Source organism: Solea solea, chromosome 13 (genome assembly GCF_958295425.1).
Source record: "Solea solea chromosome 13, fSolSol10.1, whole genome shotgun sequence".
Lineage (NCBI taxonomy): Eukaryota > Metazoa > Chordata > Actinopteri > Pleuronectiformes > Soleidae > Solea > Solea solea.
This window is the reverse complement of record NC_081146.1, coordinates 9189035-9210046: the sequence shown is the minus strand read 5'-3', so window position 1 is coordinate 9210046 and position 21012 is coordinate 9189035. Positions and strand designations below refer to the sequence as shown.

General features: G+C 42.1%; 3 protein-coding genes across 4 annotated transcripts; 2 read left to right on the top strand and 1 right to left on the bottom strand.

Moving 5' to 3' along the window:
* Nucleotides 1–946: 946 nt before the first annotated feature.
* On the top strand, nucleotides 947–13589 carry tmem245 (transmembrane protein 245). Of its 2 annotated transcripts, XM_058647711.1 has the most exons (18): nucleotides 947–1709; nucleotides 3366–3483; nucleotides 3891–3986; nucleotides 4850–4957; nucleotides 5229–5432; nucleotides 5511–5680; nucleotides 6362–6385; nucleotides 8734–8838; nucleotides 8932–9014; nucleotides 9109–9199; nucleotides 9309–9407; nucleotides 9482–9610; nucleotides 9914–10036; nucleotides 10431–10576; nucleotides 10663–10763; nucleotides 10858–11032; nucleotides 11416–11610; nucleotides 12270–13589. In XM_058647711.1, exons 1-18 carry the CDS (start codon nucleotides 1098–1100, stop codon nucleotides 12316–12318), a joined length of 2628 nt encoding a protein of 875 aa, XP_058503694.1. In that variant the 5' UTR covers nucleotides 947–1097; the 3' UTR covers nucleotides 12319–13589. The 2 variants fall into 2 exon arrangements, with proteins under 2 accessions (XP_058503694.1, XP_058503695.1); XM_058647712.1 differs by lacking the exon at nucleotides 6362–6385.
* Nucleotides 13590–14330: 741 nt separating this feature from the next.
* On the top strand, nucleotides 14331–16325 carry LOC131471253 (dynein axonemal assembly factor 1-like). Its single transcript, XM_058647713.1, has 2 exons — nucleotides 14331–15432; nucleotides 15518–16325. The coding sequence occupies exons 1-2, from the start codon at nucleotides 14538–14540 to the stop codon at nucleotides 16189–16191; spliced, it is 1569 nt and encodes a 522-aa protein (XP_058503696.1). The 5' UTR covers nucleotides 14331–14537; the 3' UTR covers nucleotides 16192–16325.
* A 347-nt stretch (nucleotides 16326–16672) lies between these two features.
* LOC131471439 (DOMON domain-containing protein FRRS1L) lies at nucleotides 16673–20584 on the bottom strand. The gene is made up of 5 exons (XM_058647992.1): nucleotides 20024–20584; nucleotides 18968–19052; nucleotides 18658–18796; nucleotides 17911–18157; nucleotides 16673–17821 (listed from the first exon to the last, which is right to left on the bottom strand). The coding sequence occupies exons 1-5, from the start codon at nucleotides 20226–20228 to the stop codon at nucleotides 17649–17651; spliced, it is 849 nt and encodes a 282-aa protein (XP_058503975.1). The 5' UTR covers nucleotides 20229–20584; the 3' UTR covers nucleotides 16673–17648.
* Nucleotides 20585–21012: the final 428 nt, after the last annotated feature.

Genomic DNA, 21012 nt, shown 5'->3' with positions numbered 1-21012 from the left:
CAATTCTCTCTTCTACTTTTTTAAAAGATATTTTATTAGTTTATTATTATTGTTATTATCATCATATTTCCTCACATGTATAGTCTAACCCAATGTAAAAAAAAATTGCTATAACAAATAAAACCAGAGGTTCGGACAGGGTGGCCGTGTATGTTCAGTAGGATGTTTGAATATTACCCTGTCAAGCCAGCCGCGGCTTTGAATCTGTTGCGCATCTATTCCTGCTCTTACGGTACCTCACAATCCCCCCCACTCTCTAAGTGCATACTGGCGAATGGTTCATTTCCTCAATTTCAGAAAATCATTAAAATTATTCCATAAGAGGTGCGTTAATCTTTTTAATGGACCCTTATTCAAAGAGACCTGACTATTGTTATAGAAAATATCAAGTCATTTTACTGTATGGTTTTGAATAAAGTCACATCTACATCCCTCCCATAAGTGCATACTGGCAATAAAATACTTTCCTCACATTCAAAAAATCTTCAAGTTCTTTCTTGAGAGGTTAGCTAATATATATTTTTTTTATTATTGAAACCCCAAGAAATCATCAGTTTTTTGTAACAAATAAAATCTACTGTTATACAGTGTCAACTTCAAATGCAACAATTAAGCCTTCAAATGTTTTTTCCTTTTGTTCAAACAAATACTTTTGCCCATATGCACTAGAACAGTGGGAAGGATTTTGCAGTGACTTTATTCAAAAACATACAGTAAAATGACTTGATAGTTTCTATAATAATAGTCAGGGTCACTTTGAACAATACTAGTGTACCTCTGAAGGATTAATTTAATGAATTTCTCAGGGAATGATCCATGATCCAGTATGCACTTGGACAGTGGGAGGGATTTTGAGGTACCGTAAGTGCAGGAATAGATGCGCTACAGATTCAAAGCGGCGGCTGGCATGACCGCAGTGGCAAGAGCTGTTCAGGGGAACACTGGGAGGCGCTAGTTTATTACGAGCTGTTTACCAAACGGAGCGATAAGTAAGAAGAAGAAGGTCTCCATGGTTTCGTCACTGCTGCGTCATATGTTGTTTGTTCACGCGGTACATTCCCGGGGAAGAGACGCTGGTACCGACAGAGACTCAGGACATGGCAGACGAAGAGGACTCGGCGGCGGCGGCGGCGGCGGAGTCTGCCGCTGCGTTCCCGCCGGAGACTCCTCGCATTGCGCGGCCACACTCTGTCTCTTTCTCCGAGAGCGTGCAGCCGGCCGTTGGGATGATGAGCCAGCTACTGACACAGCCTTCGTCCCTAAAGTTTGACAAAAACATCAAACAGGCTTTTTACAACACGGGGGCGATGATCTTTGTAGCTATCTGCTGCGGGGCAACTGTGCTGGTCTACTTCATCCTGGAGGCCTTCCTGCGCCCGCTGCTCTGGGCAGTTCTCTGTGGAACCTTCCTCCACCCGTTCAAACACTCCCTAGCCAGAATTGGGCGCTCGTGGCTCAGCGGCCTGCAGGACAGTGGGACACCCATCGTGTTGGGGACACTGTTAATCCCGGTGTGGTGTGTGAACTATGGGGTGGAGGCGATGGGCAGGCTGGTGCTGGAGAGGCTCACTATGCTGCTGGCGATAGGAGCCGGGGTGCCCCTGCTTTACTTCCTCTATTATTTCTGGAGCGTCATCGGCATGCAGGTGATCCTCGGGCACGTCTGTGGGATCATCGGGGCCGCGCTCGACTGTTTCCACGCCGCGTGGGTGAGTGAATGGAGTTGGACTGTGACAGAAGGTCCTCTGTGTGTCTGTCAGACAGTGTCAGTGAGGTCAGCTGGAGCTGCGTCTACAGAGAGGGTCACATGATGGTCAACAACAGTGGCGGGTACACACATTTCAGCGACAGGGCCTCAAGTGAAAAAAGTCACCCTTCTTAATTATTAATTGAAGAAAACGTTTTCTTTCACATTGATTCATTTTCATAACCATGCACTCATGCAGATATGCCTGCTCAACAACTAAGTGCTCAGTAGGGCTGAAACAATTACTCTATTAATTGATTATTAAATGAATCGTCAGCTATTGATAATCATAAATAATAATATCTTGGGCAAATGAAAGTTCATGCATGAAGAACAATAAAAAGAACTAAGACAACTTGATTGACAGAATATTGATCAACAACAAGTGATGGGTTGCAGCTAACAATTATTTTCATAAAACCAGATCATTTTTCACATTTAAGAAGCAAATTAGAAAAAGATTTGATTTTTTTAAGAGGAAAAATCATAAAGCTTGGTTTAGTTATTTAAAAAAATTGTTGACAATTAAGTGAATAATCAATTAATAATCAATGCATTATTGCAGCCCTAAAAAAAGTATGATACACACTTGATCTTTAAGTAAATATAATCACAAGTTCCAGCTCTTTCAGTGTGAACATCTGCAGGTTTGATTGTCTTAGTTTTGTAAACGTAAGAAGTACTTGTGCTTTTTAAAAGCAGGGTTAGAAAACATTTCTTCCACAAAGATGTTTGATGTACATGACTGTAATACTCTTATTATCATTCACAGTGGCAAATCAAAAAGGAAATAAAGCCTTGGTATAGATCTGTTTACAAGACTCTTGGTGCAGCTCATGTACAGTCTAACCTAGAGTTCAGTGCCAGTTTGAGTTTAGACCATGAGGGAGAAAAACATGTCGTGTCTATATGACAGGATGACATCTCCTAACTCTAAACATATAACATCCTTGAATCACATGCCAAAACCTTAGTGTGACAAATTATAATGTATACACAACATTAAGGATGTAAACATATGGATATCACATATCACATGTCACATATTTCTATGACAGTCTGACATGGACAGGTTTAAACACGTTTTATGGTACAAACCCACAAAAACCTTTCTTACAGTGTCAAGTTTTTGCTCCTTGAAATCATCAACAGTCTAATTTGTTTAAACTCAAAGCAGAAAGTTTTTGGTTTTTTTCCTGGAGCATGTGCCAAAACTTTTCACAGAACCTAATCTATTATCCTGCTCTTTCAATACCTTTATTATTCTAAAATATCACGAGGGGCCTGAGCTCAGCGTCTCCTTGACTCGATACAAATTGTATTAAATGTTCCTCCTCCTCATGAAGTGTGTGTTGTTTTTACTGAATACAGAAGGAGCCCGACACAGTCTCTGTCTATGAATGGGGACATGATAAGAGATTACAGTGAAAGGTGTTTTTTATGTGGTTTTATCAAACTAAATTCTTCTTCAGTAGGAATTCTCTACATTCACCTCAGTTCAGACCTCAAAAGCTTGGCCTAATTATCATTTTTATAGCAACTCCTTTCACTTAGAGTTTAAATGTGGAAAGCAAAACCTGTAATAACAACTTTTTTGGTTGTTTTTTTGTGTTATAAGGTGTGCACTGCGGTGTTTGGCTACTTGTTGGCGGTTTGTTTCAAGTGGAGTCCTCAAACCGAGCGCTACCTGAAGGCTCTGGCTCTTCCTGTCTGGGTCATCTTCCTCTTCTACATAGGTGAGGGCAGAGATGAGATACTTGTGCTTGGGATGATTTCCTCACAGTTAGACTTACTTGCACGACGCAGCTTGAAGAAACTAAGATGGATTTCTGTAAACAAGCACAAGCAGCTGATTATGTTTTTTTAGCTGAGAAAGAGAGAGCGGCAGCTCACAGGACTTTGGCACAAGGCACATGCAAAGTGAATTTGTAAGTTGAGGAAGTCATAGATATTTTTAGCACACACAAGACTTAAGTCAGTGTTTAAAAAAAGTGACACAGAAGAAAAAAGATCATTATTGTCTTAGTAAATATTTGCCAAAATGTCAGCATCATCTCCAAGTGATAACCGGTTTGTCAGCAAAGCATCATGCATGTCAGAGAGAGACACAGAGTTACTGTATAACACTCATTTCTGTTTTCAGTGTCTCTGACCGGCTCATGGAGAGTGCCCATATTTGTGAGCGTGGTTATTCTCCTCATCGTGGGATCCCAGGAGAAACCACCTGTTCCTGGCAGAGGTGATGATTTATGGACATGCGTGCATACATTCACGTTTTACCAGTTAACAGACATATTGTCAATCTACCAGGCAGACATGCATGTGATTTAAAAAACTGATTGTGTTAAGTATGGAATACAGATAGTTGGTGTTTGTTAAATTTGGACAGAGCTAAGTTACCCATTTCCCTTGTTTCTAGTCTTTATGTCAAGTCAAGTGAACTGTCCTGGATTTAATGATCCATTGCAGTTTTCCTGTTTCCCTGCCACTGAAACCAGAGTAATGTCAAGTACAATCAAGTTCTATCAAGGTTAACATTACTGTTGTCTTCTTCTGATGAGCAAAGAAGGCATGGATGCAGCACCCTCTACTGGGCTTTACTTAGTAATTACTTCAAACGCTCTGATGCACTTCTTGTTTGTTTATTTTGAACTGAATGTGCATTAATGTAACTACTTAAATGTAAATGTTAATAATAATGCATGGGGTTAGAGATTTCCAAATTTCGTACAATCTGCACAATTAATTCTTTGAAAAATCTCTTTCACAACCAAGTAAATTTGGTATAAAACTGAAATATCGAATTGGAATCAAATTGATTCAAGAAATCCATATTGACACCCAGCCCTTCTCTGAACCTCAAATTGGTTTAAAATTCATACTAACATAGGCTGTTAAGTCATCACCTTTAAACCTTTGAACCTTCTGTGTGACTTTTTATTATTTCTTATCCCTGATGCTCAATAGATTCAGCTTCATCTGGTCTCTATTTGTCTTTGACCGTATTTGTTCTAAAACAAAAGTGACCTGCAACACTTTGTGTCCCGTTGGGAGCATCAGATCACACCCTTGATATTTCTCTGTCTCTTTTCGTCTGCTCAGGTGAGCTGTCGGGCCAGGTGTTGTCATTTGCTGCTAATACCATTTACATGGCCATCTCCTGTAGCAACATTCATCTGAAAACTGAGTCCAGTGAAAACTGTAGCACAGGTAAGACACTTTCAGTTCACCCTGAAACATCACTGATGTTTTACCACTCATACGCTACAACACTGTCAGTCAATAACATCTGTGGCTAACCAAGCAAACTCCCTGTTTTTATACATTTTCTTCTGCATTTAGTGGACATTAAACGCAAAGTCATGATAAGAAGTGAAGTTAAATATTCATTAATAAGACCAACACTTAATAGCTAAAAAAAATCCTCTTCTTTTGCTTCACTATTTGGCCACGGTCTTTTATGTCTCTCATCTATCCCAAGATGGTGTGCAGTCTGTGGGCCCTGAACCGGCCACCCCTGGGTTTCTGCAGGGCTCTCGTTCATTTTCTGCCGGCTTCTTCCAGAAAAAGAAAAACCCCCACAGAGCCAGTGATATCTACTTTATAATACTGGTCTGGGCCATAGTTCTGGTTCAGGTCTGGCTCAACCTCTGGATCCTCAAACTCCTGCCTATCCCTGTGGCTGGTAACACACACACACACATGTGCAGTACATATGACTTATTAGTTTATATGTTATACTGAGGCTGGTGTTGCATTGCAGTGTGGGTGCTGAAGAAGCTGGTGGTCCATTTTGGCTTCATGGGCTTTGCAGAGCGGACTCTGTATTCATGGTGGACAGTGCTGGAGAAGTTCGGAGGTGAGCGAGAGGAGGCCCTGCTGCCTGGACCAATCAAAGGCCTAGTACAGTTCCTGCTTCGTGTCGACATCAAGGTAAGGCCTCTGACTGCTGTGCCGCCAGTGCAGTTGCTTCTTTCCTCTGTCTTTGATTTCACTAGAAAGAGGGCTCACAGACCCTGCAGTTCCTCTTTGCCCCCCAGTGCATTTCAGCTTCAGTGAATTGATTTGAATTCTAGGCCCTTTCTTGACCTTGACTTGTTGATTCTGTTCAGTTTCACTCGTCTCCTCCAACGTTTCCTCATAAACTCTGATAAACGTGTGTTACCACGCGTTACCCAGCACCACACTGCACACAGACACGGGAAGGACCAGAGGTAAGCAGAGTAATAATGGTTCTCCATATCTGCTGGTTGTATCGTTTAGGACCATAACAAATGAACCGGGTGAGGATTATGTCTTCTTTTGCCACCCTCACTGGCCAATATCAAATCATTTTCTTATTCCAATAACATTAGTGTTTGAATAGAGGTGCTAAAAGATATCTTTGTTCTGTTGATTCTGGGATGCAGTTGTGTTTTTAATCACAGTGATGTGCACCGGACACTCTATGACACGTATGGTCAGTAAATGAGTCTTGCCTGCCACTTCCTGACCCCTCACTGCCTGTACCCAAACAGAAGCTGTGGTCTTGTTGCATGGGTACATGTGATTGACTGCTGCGCACTTTCTTTTTCGGGTAATAATCTTCCAAATGTCTCTTTGTCTCCTTCCAAGCTCTGGCCTTGGCTTAACAAGCAGGTAATGACTGAGAAGAAGGGTGGTGAGAGAACTATTGACTGACAGTAAGAGTGTTTGGTTTAAGAGGAAATGAGAGATGAGGATAAAGAATTAACTCGCCTATACAGTATGTGTGGGTGTGGGTGTGTGTGTGTGTGTGTGAAGGTGTGCACACACCTTGGAGTAGCTTGGACTGGCGCATTACCACTGTGTTGTCACTGTTATCACCCTCTCACCCGGCCTCTATGTCTGCCCTCTTGCTGCTTCCCCCCCTCCCGCTTCCTGCTTTCACATTTCACAGGAAGCTACAGTTGTGGGAAGTGGGACTGTTTGGTCCTTCATCCTCGTCTGTAGCTTCCCTGCTTTGATCTAACTCGCTGGTTTGGCTTGAGAGTGTCTGAGCTCAGAGAGGAGACTGGCAGACAGAGCAGAGCAGAGTGGGAGAGTTGGGCAGTGTTTCTGAAAACTGCTGATGAGAAACGATGATTTTAAGTCTCACGTTAGTCAAAGACTATATGAAAATGGACTTAGACTTCTGGTTTGAAAAGGGAAGCCCGAAGTAGCAGTTAGTTACCGGGGGGCAACTCCTCCGGTTACAAACAGACACCTGAGTGATCGTCCAAGTCAAAACGCAAACGGTCACTAATGGTCACCACCTGTGGCCGTACAGTTCATTTCAAACCTTTTATTGTTATGTATACAGGTTAAAACCATTGGCTTTGAAACCTCCTAGCAACAACACACATCACCAAATATAGAACCAGAGAGATAACAGGCGATTGGAGTGCGAGAAAAATGTTTGGAGTCGTTTTTGTGTCTGTGCAAGACGCTGTAAACATGACGACTGTAGAAGTGCAGTTCTGTGACTTCTGTCTATGTCCACGTGTCTGTTTCCTCCTGATGCTTCAGTTTTCCGGTTTTGCTTTGCTTAAAGGTCCAGTTTGTAACATTTAGGAGGGTTTATTAGCAGAAGTTATCTCAAATAAAATGGTGTTGGGATTTTGTAGCCTAACCAGCCAAAATATGTGTTTTGCGTTACTATGCAAACAAAGAAGAAAGACTATCTTTCTGGTACGTGAAGACCATTGTCATTCACAGACAAAGCTTTTGTTGCATTCTGTTTTCTCCTCACTAGATGTCACTAATTCTTACACACTGGACCTTTTTAAATGATAAAAATACAGAAACACCCTTTTATTATATTTTTATTACTATCCCTTGTTTTGTTTTTTTTAATAATGTTTTCAGTAAACCATAAGATTACAGAGGATGATGGAGGCACTGAGTTTTATTTCGAGTCGGTCCCACGTGAACTGTCCTGCTGTTATAAATACTACTTAATCTGTGTCTGACAGTCTCCAGTTAATGCATCATTTATCCCTGAGTGAGTCACGTTAACTATTAATGAGTACTTTCCTTTTAAAAGAAACTAAACTTGTGATCTGTTTTTTAGTTTTATTTCCTCAGTTATGGGTGTTGCGTGTTGTAGACGAGCACATTGATATTATTTTGTCTTTTCAGTGTAGAGGAAAAAGGTTCTGTTAAGATTTTGAACCCTGGTGTAAGCCTGGAAGACCTTTGACTTGAACTGTAGTATAAAAGGGCGTCATAATGTCACATGGCTGTTTCAGCAATGTAGTTATTGCAGGCATTTGACCTTATCATTTGTACACTATGACTGTTGTGGGTGGACCACAATATTAAAGCAGCCAGAAGCAGAGGTTTCTTCCTTATTCAGGACTCATAACATAACATATAATTGCTAATTCATTCATGTGTCCTTGAAAGTTATTTTACAAAGGTGATTTTTGTTGAGATCATGGAAGCAGTGGTTTAACTCAGTTTTTGTGTTTTACTTTTGTGTGGCCTGTCAATAACTTCATTAGTGATCTCTTGTGTTTAGGTAATACGTGGTTAGGAGCGTTAACACAGCCTCTTCCTCTAACTTTATTTTCACTCATGGTCACAAACTCATACAAACGATGATTAATAGCAGTTATGAGTTTGCTGTTGATACAGTTTTGGATCATTGAGAAACCTGAGTTAAGAACTGAAGAAGGTGACAACAGAACGTACGCAATAAAAGAGGCACAAAGGTCACACAGCCCAAGTGTTTCAGTCGCATTTTTCTGCCCTGAAATGCAACGTTGTGTGAGTGTATGTGTGTGTAGAGGTCAACTATGGCAGAAGAGAGAAGCCTTTAGATCCAAAATGGCCTCTTCACATGGGAAGAACACAGGTTTCTCCATGTGTCTGATCACTGTATGTTTTCATCCACTTCGGAGCATCACTGACTTTGTGCCTGTACTCTACCACCTCTCTGCTTCCCCTCCCTGTTCTTCTGTGTCTCCTCCGTCTTCTCCGTGCAGATCATCGTGGGGTTGGAGCGATCTCTGGATAAAATCATCAGCATCTTCATCATCTTCCTCCTGGTCACAGGGACCCTGCTGATGGCGCTGCTGCTGACTGCTATGGTTCTGTTTCTGCTCTGCTGAATGACACCGCTGTCTTTGAGTGGCACATGGTTTTGAATAACAACAGGAACCTTTTTGTTTTTATCCTCCTAGGTTCATCATGAGAGCGTTCAAATCATCGAGGTAACCAGTAATCTCATCAATGAGACTGTGTCTAACCATCCAGAATGGGCAAAGTAGGACAGTTAAATCTTTTTCTTCATGTTTAGGATTTTATGACGTTTCACCATCTGAACACCTTTCATTCTTTTTGACACCATCGTTTTCTAGTTGGCTTCCGGAGGCTCGTGTGGTCCAGAAGGCTATGAATTCAGCTGCTACTAATGTTTATCAACATGGGAGAGAATGGATAACACACAAGGTGGGAATTATGACCGTCACTGATTCATCTCACATCAAATGGGAAGAAAATCAAACCACAACCTCCAGACGTGGAACAAATCTTTCTGTGTTTCTTTTCCCATGTGCAGCTTCAAAAGATGTTAGGAGACAAAATGAACAACACAGCAGTGATTGAGAAACAGGTTTTGGAGCTTTGGGACCGGTTGTACCACTCCTGGTTTGTGAAGGTAAGCTAAGGAGAGAAAAAGATTTACTGTGGCTTGAAATGTCAAAGTCATGACGTATTTCATGTGTTTTCCAGAATGTGACCCACTCTGGACGCCACCGTGGACACAAGATCATTCAGAGACAGAACAGCTGGTTAGTGGACATTCTGGACTGGAAGGACGTTGCCTCATTCCTACAGGACAATATTGAGACTCTGCTCTCTGTAAGTGTGGATTTGTCTTTACGTTTGTTTTTATGATGTAGAGGATTTGCATATGTTTTGTTTCCATTGATTTAGCAGTCAGTCTAATACTACATTACAGTAAAAACACTGGCTAAAGTCTAAATTCTAGGTCAATTCTGAGTTGATATTTATAATATTAAAGGTTTTTTAGCTGCACGCTGTGCTGCATGTCAGCACTGAATGAACTGTCCTCTAACAGTTGCAGCAACAGCTCATAAATCATTGCGTCTCAAACTTTCCTCTTGGATGATGTGTTCACTGTCACCTGGTTGTTTCTTGTAGATCCTGGAGTCTCTGTGGGTGGTCATGAGCAGGAACCTCAGCCTCCTCATCTCCACAGCCACCACCCTCTTCACTGTCTTGTTCTACAGCGGCACAGCTCTGCTTAACTTTGCCCTGAGTCTGGTATGAAACAGTCACTGCTATAAACCATAACACTGGGTCATTTGGTTCAGCTGTGTTTGTGTAGTGCGGTAAATACAGCAGGCTTTCTGGAGGTTTTGTTACACAGGAGAGAAAGAAGCACAGTACAACTGCTCCCTGGATCTGTTTGCAGGTTTTTGACAATTATGTTCTAATATTAATAAAAGATTAATAGTTAAGTCTATTAAATATCACATTTTGAACTTTGTAGGTCACAACACAAAACTAATCCTTCAAAATTGAAGGATTAGTTTTCTTTAATGCCTCTTTCTGTTACTGCACAGTCTTCTGACCCTCAGTGACCTTCTGATTTATTTGTTTGTGACTAAATATCTTTTTAAAAATTCTTCTTCTTCTTTCTCTTTGCTGTCTGCAGGTGATTTTTCTCACCACCCTCTTCTACCTCCTGAGCTCCAGTGGTGAATATTACAAACCTGTGAAATGGGTGATCAGCCTGACCCCGCTGTCCCAGCCTGGACCCTCCTCCAATATCATAGGCCAGTCTGTAGAAGAGGCTATCAGGTTAGTCACACGCTAAAAAAAATGATCTTGTGTTTGTTGGAGAAGCTACAGAATGTATAAATATATCTCATGTGTTTGTATTACAGAGGAGTTTTTGATGCCTCTCTGAAAATGGCCGGCTTCTACGGCCTCTACACTTGGCTCACTCACACCATCTTTGGCATCAACATCGTCTTCATTCCTTCTGGTGAGTCAGCATGTTCAAAGTCATTAGTTTCAACTCTTTATGTGCACCTGCCAAGCCAAACATTTCTAATCTCTCTAAATGTCCTGGTCTGAAGCTCTGGCTGCCATCTTGGGTGCGGTGCCGTTCCTGGGAACCTATTGGGCGGCGTTGCCGGCAGTGTGTGACCTGTGGTTGGCGCAGGGCGAGGGCGTCAAGGCCGTGCTGCTGCTGATCTGCCATCTGCTCCCCACGTATTTTGTAGACACGGCCATCTACTCTGATATCTCTGGGTACGTTTGTGCAACACTGTTGTTCCCACCTTGTTGTCGTATGTCATTGGAACATAAATCATACAAGCTGGGTGAGTATTTGGAAGCAAATCCTGCCGTTGGTGAAATCTTTAATCAGTGTTGTGTCATGTTTTATAAAATCTATTACTGTAGGTGATGCACCTAATGAAAGCAGCACAACATCAGGTTCCATCTGGTTTCCTTTAGAATAACATACTCTTACTGCTGCTGTCTATTGCAGGGGTTTGCTCTTTATTCAATGTAGTTCCAATATCCAGATATCATGTGACTCAATGTGTTTATTATTATTATTATTATTATTATTATTATTGTTATTATTATTACTTATTCATGTCCTGGTGGTTTTTGTCTCTCTGTTTCAGTGGTGGACACCCATATCTGACAGGTCTGGCAGTGGCAGGAGGAGCCTACTATTTGGGTCTGGAGGGCGCCATCATTGGTCCCATCCTTCTCTGCATCCTGGTGGTGGCAGCCAACATCTACAGTGCCATGTTAATGAGCCCCAGCTCTGCATTGCCCACACCAGTGCAGGCGACTTGGCCTCTCCACCCCATGAGGTAAGCACAGCACCTGAAATGGCTGGAGAATCACACGGGGAACAGCTGGTTAGATTTTCAAGATGCACAACCACAAAGTCAGTTTTAGATATACTCTAAGATACATCACACCAGTGTATTTAATTCAATTATCTGTTCGGAACAGTGCCTGATATTGCTTTTCACAAGAAACGTATAGATAACTTCCACATTAAATTGATCCTCCATCTGAAACACTCAAGAATCTCTTGGAGCCTAAATAGAAAAAATCAGCTAATGTATGCGGCTAAAAAGCTAAAAATGTCTCTCAAGAGCAATTTTAGGTTAAGTGGAAACTAGCAGAGCCAGGGATCCAATCATCAACCTTCTACTACTGAGGCACCATTCTTCTTCTTCGCTCTCTCCATCTTTGTTCCATTCTCCGTGACTTACCTTCCATTTCTCTCTCTGTTGCTCGCAGTCAAGCTCTTCCAGCTCTCTTGCTTCGATGTCTCATGGAACTTAAAAGATAAATGTTGTTCCCAAACAGGAAACACATCAACTCTCAGTAACTTAAGAAAACATAGAAGATTTTATACCCACATTTTAAAACAAATTATATACATTCATATATTAACTGTATGCTACTCACCTTACTCATTTAAAAAAAATTGTCGACTTGCTTTTGTCAACACTTTCAGGCCGTTCATGGACTCCACCCCTTCTGTTCTGAAGAAGACCAGTGAGTGAGAGTTAGAAGTCGTGTCCCTGTGGATCACTGCCTGTTAGCTGATTCCTCAGCAGAAGAGCTCTCCATCCTGAAGCTCTTCCCTGTGCTGCGGGAGTTAACTCTGACCAAGAGGTGATGGCAGCGTCATGGCTGATCCCCCATGATGCTGCCTGCTTATGTCTGCACTCATTTAAGACCCTGATACTTCCCGATCCAGAACATGGACCAATGACATGACATTGGCCTTCATGAATGGTGACAATGATGACGCAAATCACGTCATCTTTCTGAATTATGTGCCTGAATGGATTTTTTTTAATTATGAGAAATGGTTAAATGTTCATTGTGTTGAATGAAATGTTTTATGTACAAGGCCCTGGACTTCCACCCTGCACACGCCGGCTCTCGCCGCGTTAATACTCCCTACCTCTCTCCTCACGGAGGCTCAAAGTAGAGTTTGTAGTGGCGGCTGATTTTGAACGCTTCTCACCTCAGTGGTGGAAGCTGTGAGTCTGCATCATCACAACCCTGCACTCCTGGACCAGGCTTTGTCAACAATATCTTTTAACTCTGCGTGTGTTTTAACATTGAAAATGTTACGACTTTGATTTTCTCATGACTCCAGGTTTAGACTGACGATGACTTCAGATTGAATGACCTTCGTTTCATGGAGTCTGATCTGAGTCCAGGATCAGCTGATAACTGGAACTGGAGGAATTTATTTTATTATTATTACATTTTTAAATGTATTACAAGCTTAAGTTTGTGTTTTTACTAAACACTACGTGAGTGCGCACACACACACACACACACACACACACACGCTTTCCATTTTTAACACTCTTAGCTGATTGGTCAGTATTGAAAGTTTACACTTGGAGGTTTTTCCTGAGCACTTTGCAACTTTTGGTATGGCTATGACTTTGATCCAAATGTTTTCTGTATACAAGTTCAGACGTTTCACACCCATCACACTGTGTTTAAGTTCTACTCTCCTCCTCCGCTCTTGCACTTCTCCACCGCATTCTTACATTACAGTCAGGCCACTGAGAGTAAAGTAGTTTACATCCCTTAAAGCTTTAATTAACAGGCTGTATGAATGTAATACAACACATCCCATCATTCAGGGTTACTATGTAAAGTACCTGAGAGTGGGAGGTTGGTGACGTTGTTCAGGTTTGGAACAAACATGGTTTAGCATTTGTTTCTTACTGTAGTCTTCATTTGGTACTGTTGCCATGTTGTTTTTGTAAAATACAGAATATGCACAATAAACATCATTTGAACTGTCGCGAGTAAAGCTTTCTGCCAAGGAGGTTAGGATTTCATCTGCAAGTCTGCTAGATGGATCAATCTGAATGTTTTGTGATGGATAGGTGGTCTCCCAAGTATGTTCCTGTTGGTAAGAATTCATCCACTGATGATGTCACAAAACGTTATCACATTTTCAAGCGATCACAACCTCTTATTATGGACAAAACTGTATTAAAAAAATCTGTCAAAACTCATGATTTGAACAGAACTTGCAATATCTGTGCAAGATCACTACACTCCAACGTCAGATTAAATTTCATCCAGATCTGATCCAGATTACGGATTTCGCTGCAATTTAAATGTAACATTGAAAGAATATCTCTGCGACATAAGCAGATAAAGTCACATACAGCTCCAGAGAGTCTTCTGGATCCTTGGAAGTCTTGGTCTGCTCTTGTAGTTATTCTATCAAATGTTTGATCCACACATTTTTGCTAAATAGTTGCTGGATGCACTTTCTTAGAGGTGTTTTGTAAAACTCCATCCAAGAAACGTGGATATATTGTTGCAGTGATTATAAAAATGTATCTTTTCTGAAGTAAACTTATAAAATAATTAATTGAAGTCCTGTGTTAGTCTAACTCACAAATTCAGAATACGGTTTTATTTTTAATTACATTTTGTCTGGACACTAATAAAGGAAAGAACGCAGAGATAATTAATTGACAATTGTAGGTGTGTGTGTGTGTGCGGGCGCGCGCTCACGTGCGGACCCTACTGACGGCGCATTGCAACACGTTAAAATGTCCGACACGGAACAAGAAACAACATCCAGCCAACCAGACTGCTAATCGGACCAGCACGCGTTACCATGGAAACAAACACAAACGTTAGGTAGAGGAGCAGACGGCTAAGAGAAGTTCGCCTCAAGCCGATTAAAAAGGGACATCGAATATTAACAAGTACTCTCCACACAAAAACAACGATGTGTGACAAAGAGGAACACGGAGGAGATGTCATGACAAAGGTTGAAGCTCAGAATAACGAGACAAATAACAAACAACTGCAAAGTTTGCCTGGAGAGAAAGCAGAAAAACAGTCAGGACCACGGATGACGAAGAAATCCCTAAAAGAAAACTGTAAGCAGAACAAACTTTATGTCACACCTTACCTGAATGACACTCTGTACCTGCATTTCAAAGGCTTCTCCTCCATTGAGAATTTAGAGGATTACACAGGTCTGAAGTGTCTCTGGCTGCAAAGCAACGGGCTTCAGCGGATTGAGAACCTGCACGCGCAGTCTGATCTGCGCTGCTTGTTCCTTCAGCAGAACCTCATCCACAAGCTGGAAAACCTTGAACACATGAAGAAACTCTGCACCTTGAATGTCTCCAACAACTACATCCAGAGAATAGAGAACATCTCCAGCCTTCCTGACCTGTCCACTCTGGAGATTACCCACAACAGGCTGGAGACTGTGGAGGACACAGAGCACTTGAGTGAGTGTTTGACCATCAGTGTGCTGGACATGTCCCACAACCTGTTAAATGACCCCGGGATCCTCTCTGTCCTTGAGGTCATGCCAGAGCTGCGAGTCTTAAAGCTCATGGGAAATGATGTGGTGAAAAAAATCCCAAACTACAGGAGGACTATGATTGTTCGTCTCAAGCAGCTCACCTTCCTCGACGATCGTCCTGTGTTTCCCAAAGAAAGGGCATGTGCAGAGGCGTGGGCAGTGGGCGGCCTGGAGGGGGAGCGCAAAGAAAGAGAGCAATGGGAAACACGGGAGAGGAGGAAAATTCAGGACAGCTTGGATGCCATCGCAATGATTAAGAAAGAATCTCAGAAGAGACGAGAACTTGGGGAGCTACAGGAGGAAGGTGAGCACATGAATCAGCATTTCACATGTACATAGAGAGTGAACCTGGCTTTGCATTTAAGTCTAACCTGTCTGTTTTGTTTCAGGGGAAAATAAGGATTTCACCACTCTTTGTGAAGAACACGAGACCCAGATTTTGACTTCATCCCAAGAGAAGATGCAAGCCTTTGAGCAGGACTGCATGGATGCCCATGAAGAGTTTTTGCAGAATCAAGTGACGCACAAATGCAGCCTAAGAACTGAACTCACAGAGCAGACACAGGAGCCAAGTGAAGGGCTGCTGAGAGAGCAAATAGAGAAAGAGGTCCAGGACCAGTACAAACCACAGCAGCTGCTGGTGAGAGAAGAGAAAGGCCGGGTGACTCCAGAGCAGTCGGCACAAGAGCAGGAAAGTTTTACAGAGACGCACAAAGTAGAAGACAACAAACAGCAACAAAACAAGCCAGGTGTTCTCCAGTTCACGAGGAAAGAAGCAGGGAGAATGCAGATAAACACGAGTGAGAAGAAACAGCCTCCTCTGCTCATGGCAGCTCCTCCTGAAGCAGATACATCAACATATGGTCCAGGACCGTTGGTGACAGAGCTGAAAGATGTCGAGCAGCTGGAAACCATTCACCTTCCACTGCACCGCTCACTGCTTATTGATGATCTGCCTGATCTGGAGGACGTTGACTCAGAAGACTTTGCTGTGCAGCAGGTGATCAGACCGCTCATAGAGGTCATATCAGGAGGCAGCAGCTGTGAGGATGAGGAGATGTAGCTGTAGTGATTGTGCTTTTCCTCAGGGAGGATAAAAGAAACAATAGGAAAGAAGGGAAGGAAACTGTCCTCAGTATGACCCACGTTTTCAAAAGCAGAGTGAAAGCAAATAAAAGTCATTATGCAACAAGTACAAATGTAACCTGTCCACCACTCACAGTTCTTTACTGTCCTTAAAAACAAAAAAAAATTGATTTACTGTAGTTTAATGAATTTGCTGTTTGAAAATTGAGCCCAATAGATTTAAGAATAAATCTACATTCACTCATAGATGGATTTTGTTTGACAAGACATCAATACTTTTTTTTTGTTTTTTTCTGGGATTGTTATTATTATTACGTTTGTTTAAATATCTGATAAAAAAAAAGAAATATTCTTATTTTTCTTTTTTTTTAAGTATGTGATATAATAAAATACATCTTGTCTAAATAAGTTATGTGCAGGTTTTTTTCATTTTATTCCATCTATGCCATCAGAATGTTGAATGTCATATAATTATATATGATAAAAACAGTGGCTGTAATATAATTATGGCCATATGCATTATTTTAAGTCCTATTTTTGTCCAGTGTGGTTACTAGTTTACAGTTATGTCTGTATTTATGGGTCGATAACAGACACACACACTATATAAGCTCAGATTTCACACTAAACAAGGACGCCTTTTATTATATTCAGTCATTTTAATAATGATCAAAAGGCTACAGTAATATGGGGGGGATATGAGTCCATGCCCAAACAAAATACTCTTAAATCCACAATTTGTTCCTGTTTGGTGAAAAACCCAACAGTCACTGCTGGGGCAAAGTTGTGCATTAAACATAATAACAAAAACCTTTTGTATAGTAAATGCACTCAGTCTGCAGTTCCTCAGAACCATGGAAGTTATATTTTGTTTGCACCAGCCACCAAATAACCCATCTTTTCTTTTCTAAGCGTGACTGAAAGAGCAGGCAGAGTGTGTGAAATGGTCGTCCACTGTTTGCTTCCATTTATCCTCAGGAAACCTTTGTGTTGTAGCCAAGTTCGTGACGAGGCACCGTCGTCTCATCAGCAGGGAACAGGAGCAAACCAATCCCAGATTTTCCAGTGCATGCAGTATTTTTCGAAGACTTGTGAAATTTATTTCATGGCATGTGTATTCCTCATATTTTATAATACATGAGTGCTATCATAAATACTTAAAATATTCTTCCTATTTATACTTTAACACTACTCTTTTATCAGACCTCTTGCAACTATTTTCTAGGAAAGTCTTCAGAGTTCAGACTGATGGATATACAGTGTCCTTCTCTGACATATTTAATGTGTTTAACACTGTGAGCAAAGTAGAATACATGACTGTGGCATCCAACAAAATGTAAACTTGTTTTTTTATTGCTTCTTTATCTTCTCTAGTGTCTCTCTCTCTCTCTCTCTCTCTGTCTCTCTGTCCACGCTGTGCTCTGCTGTGCTTCATCATGGTGTCCCCATGAGCAGGTAGAAGGTAAGTGCTACAATGAGCAGTAAGCAGAGGGGAGAGTTGAAGGTCTGGTAAACTGCAGAAGGCATGAAGAGGTCCTCATATTTATAGATACTGATCATGCGGTCGCTGACCGGTGGATTGTCGATGTCGTGCCTCGTGATGGAGCCTGTCAGAACAGGTAGGACAGAGACAAATGGAATTAAAGACAGGAAACAAACGCACACAAAAACAGCTGAAATATGCTTGATGACCCACCTTGAATGGCCGGACCCCACGCAAACAGGTAATACCATGACAGGTGTAAATCCACAAGTGTTTCCTCTCTGGGGACATACAGCGGCCTTTTGAAACGGCAGGTAACCCGGTTGCTCTCAAAGACGCCCTCTTCATCTCTGGCCGGGTTCCTCTTGATCTCCTTGGCCCACTGGCCCACGTTGTAGAAGTGATGGATCCTCACGCGACCGTTGTCGTCATGAACGCAGCCCATGACGTCGTCTCCTCCCTGAAGGTATGGAAATAACAAGGGAGAACATGTTTCACACTGAAAGGCAACATATACTGTATATATTTCTTGAAAGTTAAGACGTCTGTGAAGGTTCTTCGTCGTAGTTATCTCCAGGTGTTAGCTGAAGGCAACTGGACTGTTCATCTCTCATCCAAGAGGCTTCTTCAGTTCTTCACAACCGTTGCCTACAGCTAACTCCTGGAGATTCTTGAAAGGAAAACCAAGTTATTCACCAACCATCAAATACAATGGTTGATGATGTTAAACATGAGCATTAAAAGTGAGTACCAGCACTGAAAAAAGAAACAATAACAGCAATAACTTGCAATAACGTGTGTGATTGACAGCTTGTATCGTCCTGCAGGAGCCTGGCTGCAGGTGAAGCCCTGGGTGACGTCACGACTGGTTGCCACTTGTGTTCAATACATCCATACATGTGTCTGATTATGGATGATCAGACATTTCTCAACAGTCTGAGAGCCTGAACAGCTGCTCACCATTTTCTTGTCTGAGGAAAATCCTACAGCCACCCAGCCATCAGTGTCTGCACTCATTTCATACTCCACGTCTGTACCAATACGACGATAACTGAGAAAGTAGTCACATGTCTCTGCATCACAGCCGGGCTTCCCATACCTGCACGTACAAAAACAAACAAATATCACTCAAAAATATTCAGATTATAGCAGCGACAACGTAACGCACTTGGATATATGATGGAATTTAGTTCAGGACACAGTATATAGGATGTCACAGCTGCACTGAAGCCCTATTTTCAGCACAAGAGAGCTATAGATGTTCCCTCACCTTATGCAGCCTTTGGTTACTCCACAGTCGACGACTTTGATCTTGGCAAAGGGATCCACTGGAGGAGCCGTGGGGAACGGATAACCTGTTAAACCAGCAACACAAGACACAACACAAGGATGCTGATTCTAGAAATCAACAGGACCAACCAGGGAGAGGCCATCTGTGTGTGTGTGTGTGTGTGTGTGTTTGTGTGTGTGTGTTGTTGCCTCTTTAGGAACTGTTTTTTTCAGGACCTGTAGTCCTCATGGAGACCCAAACCTGGTCCAAATGAGGCAGAACCTCCTGTCTGAGGGTTTAGCGCTAAGATTTAAATTGTGGTTAGGTAAAGGTTATGGTTAGACATCAACTTGTTGTGGTTAAGGTTAGGGATAATGGCTTGTTTATACTGTTTCAATTAATGGAAGTGCAGCGTCCTAAAGTGTTTCTGTACGTGTGTGTGTGCCTCTTTAGAACCTTTTCTGGTATGAACTTTTTCTGGACTAGTAATCCTCTTGTTTACCAAAGCTTGGCCCGACTGAGGCAGAACCTCCGGCTCTGGTTTAGGTTTGTTTTGGCTGGTCCTCTCATTTATAAAGGGCTTTTTCCGGGTTAAGACCTGGTTTTAGGGTTAGGGTTAGATTTGGGTTTAGGTTAGGTAAAGGGTAAAGGATAGGGTTAGGCACTTAGTTGTGATGGTTAAGGTTAAGGTAAGGGGCTAGGGAATGAATTGTGTCTATTTGGGTCCTCTGCACAAATGTGTGTGTGTGTGTGTGTGTGTGTGTGTGTATGTATGTGTGTGTGTGTGTGTGTATGTATGTGTGTGTGTGTGTGTGTGTGAGAGAAAGAGAGAGAGAGGAGCTGGCCTGGGTGCTGAAGGCCGTGTGCAGAGGACACAGGTTGAGTGAATGTATGAAAGACAAAATAAACAACATACATTAAAATAACACGTATTTGTATCTAAATCAACCATTTATAGTCTGCGCTTTGTTAGTTTGTCCGCATGTAAACAAACACAACACAACAAATCCACCACATCTTACATCAGTGGAAACTGCACCAGAATCAGAATCTCACCATCATCAGACAAATATCTGGACTCGAGGAACTCGGAGGCGAATGTGCTGTAAGAGTCCTTGTGTGGCTCCTGGTGTCCCGGCTCTCCGTGCTCGCCGTGCCCGGCCCTGAGTGCTCCCTCTTCGGTGGGGTTCGGCGCGACCCCCCACCATCCGCTGTGGACGAGCAGCGCCAGCAGCTGCACCAGCCTCCGCAGGAAAATCATGGCCAACGTGTTTTAAACAGGCGACGACATACGACTACTAAACCAACCTGGCAACAAATGTGATCGTCATTTTTGTTTCCACTCCGGAATCTTCGCAGGTTTCCATCGGAGCGTCACAGAAATCATCTCCGCATCCTCACTGCCTCTTCGGCGTTTCACTGGCACGGATGTTGGGGGGATTCAGCGGCGAGCACGGTGCGATTAAAAGGCTAATCCGAGCTGAAATTACCCAGATTGTTGACTTTCACATCTAATTCAGCCACGCACACTCATAATCCTCTCCATAATCACAATCTGGAGGCCTGTTGGTGCCCATTAATCTCAGATGTGATATATGTTAGGGGAGGTATAATAAACTGGATGAATGGTCTCGTCCGGCCTCATTCAGTCACAGTGACGTCCAATGAGCAGCCGATACGTGCTGCTATTAGGATTATTCAATTACACAGAGAAGTTCAAACAACATTAAAGCTTAATATCACAGATATTGTCAAACATTTAAAATCACTAAATCAAACATTCTAAATGATAAAAACACCTGACTTTGACCTGAATTTATTTTACAGAGCATCATTTAAAGGTCCAGTGTGTAAGATGTAAGGGCAATTATTTCCATTTTACAACAATTATTTGTTTGGTTTTTGAGTTTACAGTCAGCCCATCAGCAAGTCTTCTCTTCCATCATGGTTTAAATGTACACTTTTGAGTTTTAATGATAAGTAAAAAGGTGAGATGAGAGATATTGAGCTGCAAATCCTACACACTGTACCTTTAAGTTTCCCCA

What these genes read in the sequence shown, in the direction of transcription:
- LOC131471253 (XM_058647713.1), top strand. Translation starts at nt 14,538, where the DNA reads ATGTGTGACAAAGAGGAACACGGAGGAGATGTCATGACAAAGGTTGAA. An exon ending in TGGGGAGCTACAGGAGGAAG is followed by an intron (nt 15,433 to 15,517) that starts GTGAGCACATGA and finishes GTTTTGTTTCAG; the next exon opens with GGGAAAATAAGGATTTCACC.
- LOC131471439 (XM_058647992.1), bottom strand. Translation starts at nt 20,228, where the DNA reads ATGATTTTCCTGCGGAGGCTGGTGCAGCTGCTGGCGCTGCTCGTCCAC. An exon ending in GTAACCAAAGGCTGCATAAG is followed by an intron (nt 18,797 to 18,967) that starts GTGAGGGAACAT and finishes TTGTACGTGCAG; the next exon opens with GTATGGGAAGCCCGGCTGTG. An exon ending in GTGGGGTCCGGCCATTCAAG is followed by an intron (nt 17,822 to 17,910) that starts GTGGGTCATCAA and finishes CTGTTCTGACAG; the next exon opens with GCTCCATCACGAGGCACGAC.
- tmem245 (XM_058647711.1), top strand. Translation starts at nt 1,098, where the DNA reads ATGGCAGACGAAGAGGACTCGGCGGCGGCGGCGGCGGCGGAGTCTGCC. An exon ending in TGCTTCGTGTCGACATCAAG is followed by an intron (nt 5,681 to 6,361) that starts GTAAGGCCTCTG and finishes TCTCCTTCCAAG; the next exon opens with CTCTGGCCTTGGCTTAACAA. An exon ending in ACCACTCCTGGTTTGTGAAG is followed by an intron (nt 9,408 to 9,481) that starts GTAAGCTAAGGA and finishes TGTGTTTTCCAG; the next exon opens with AATGTGACCCACTCTGGACG.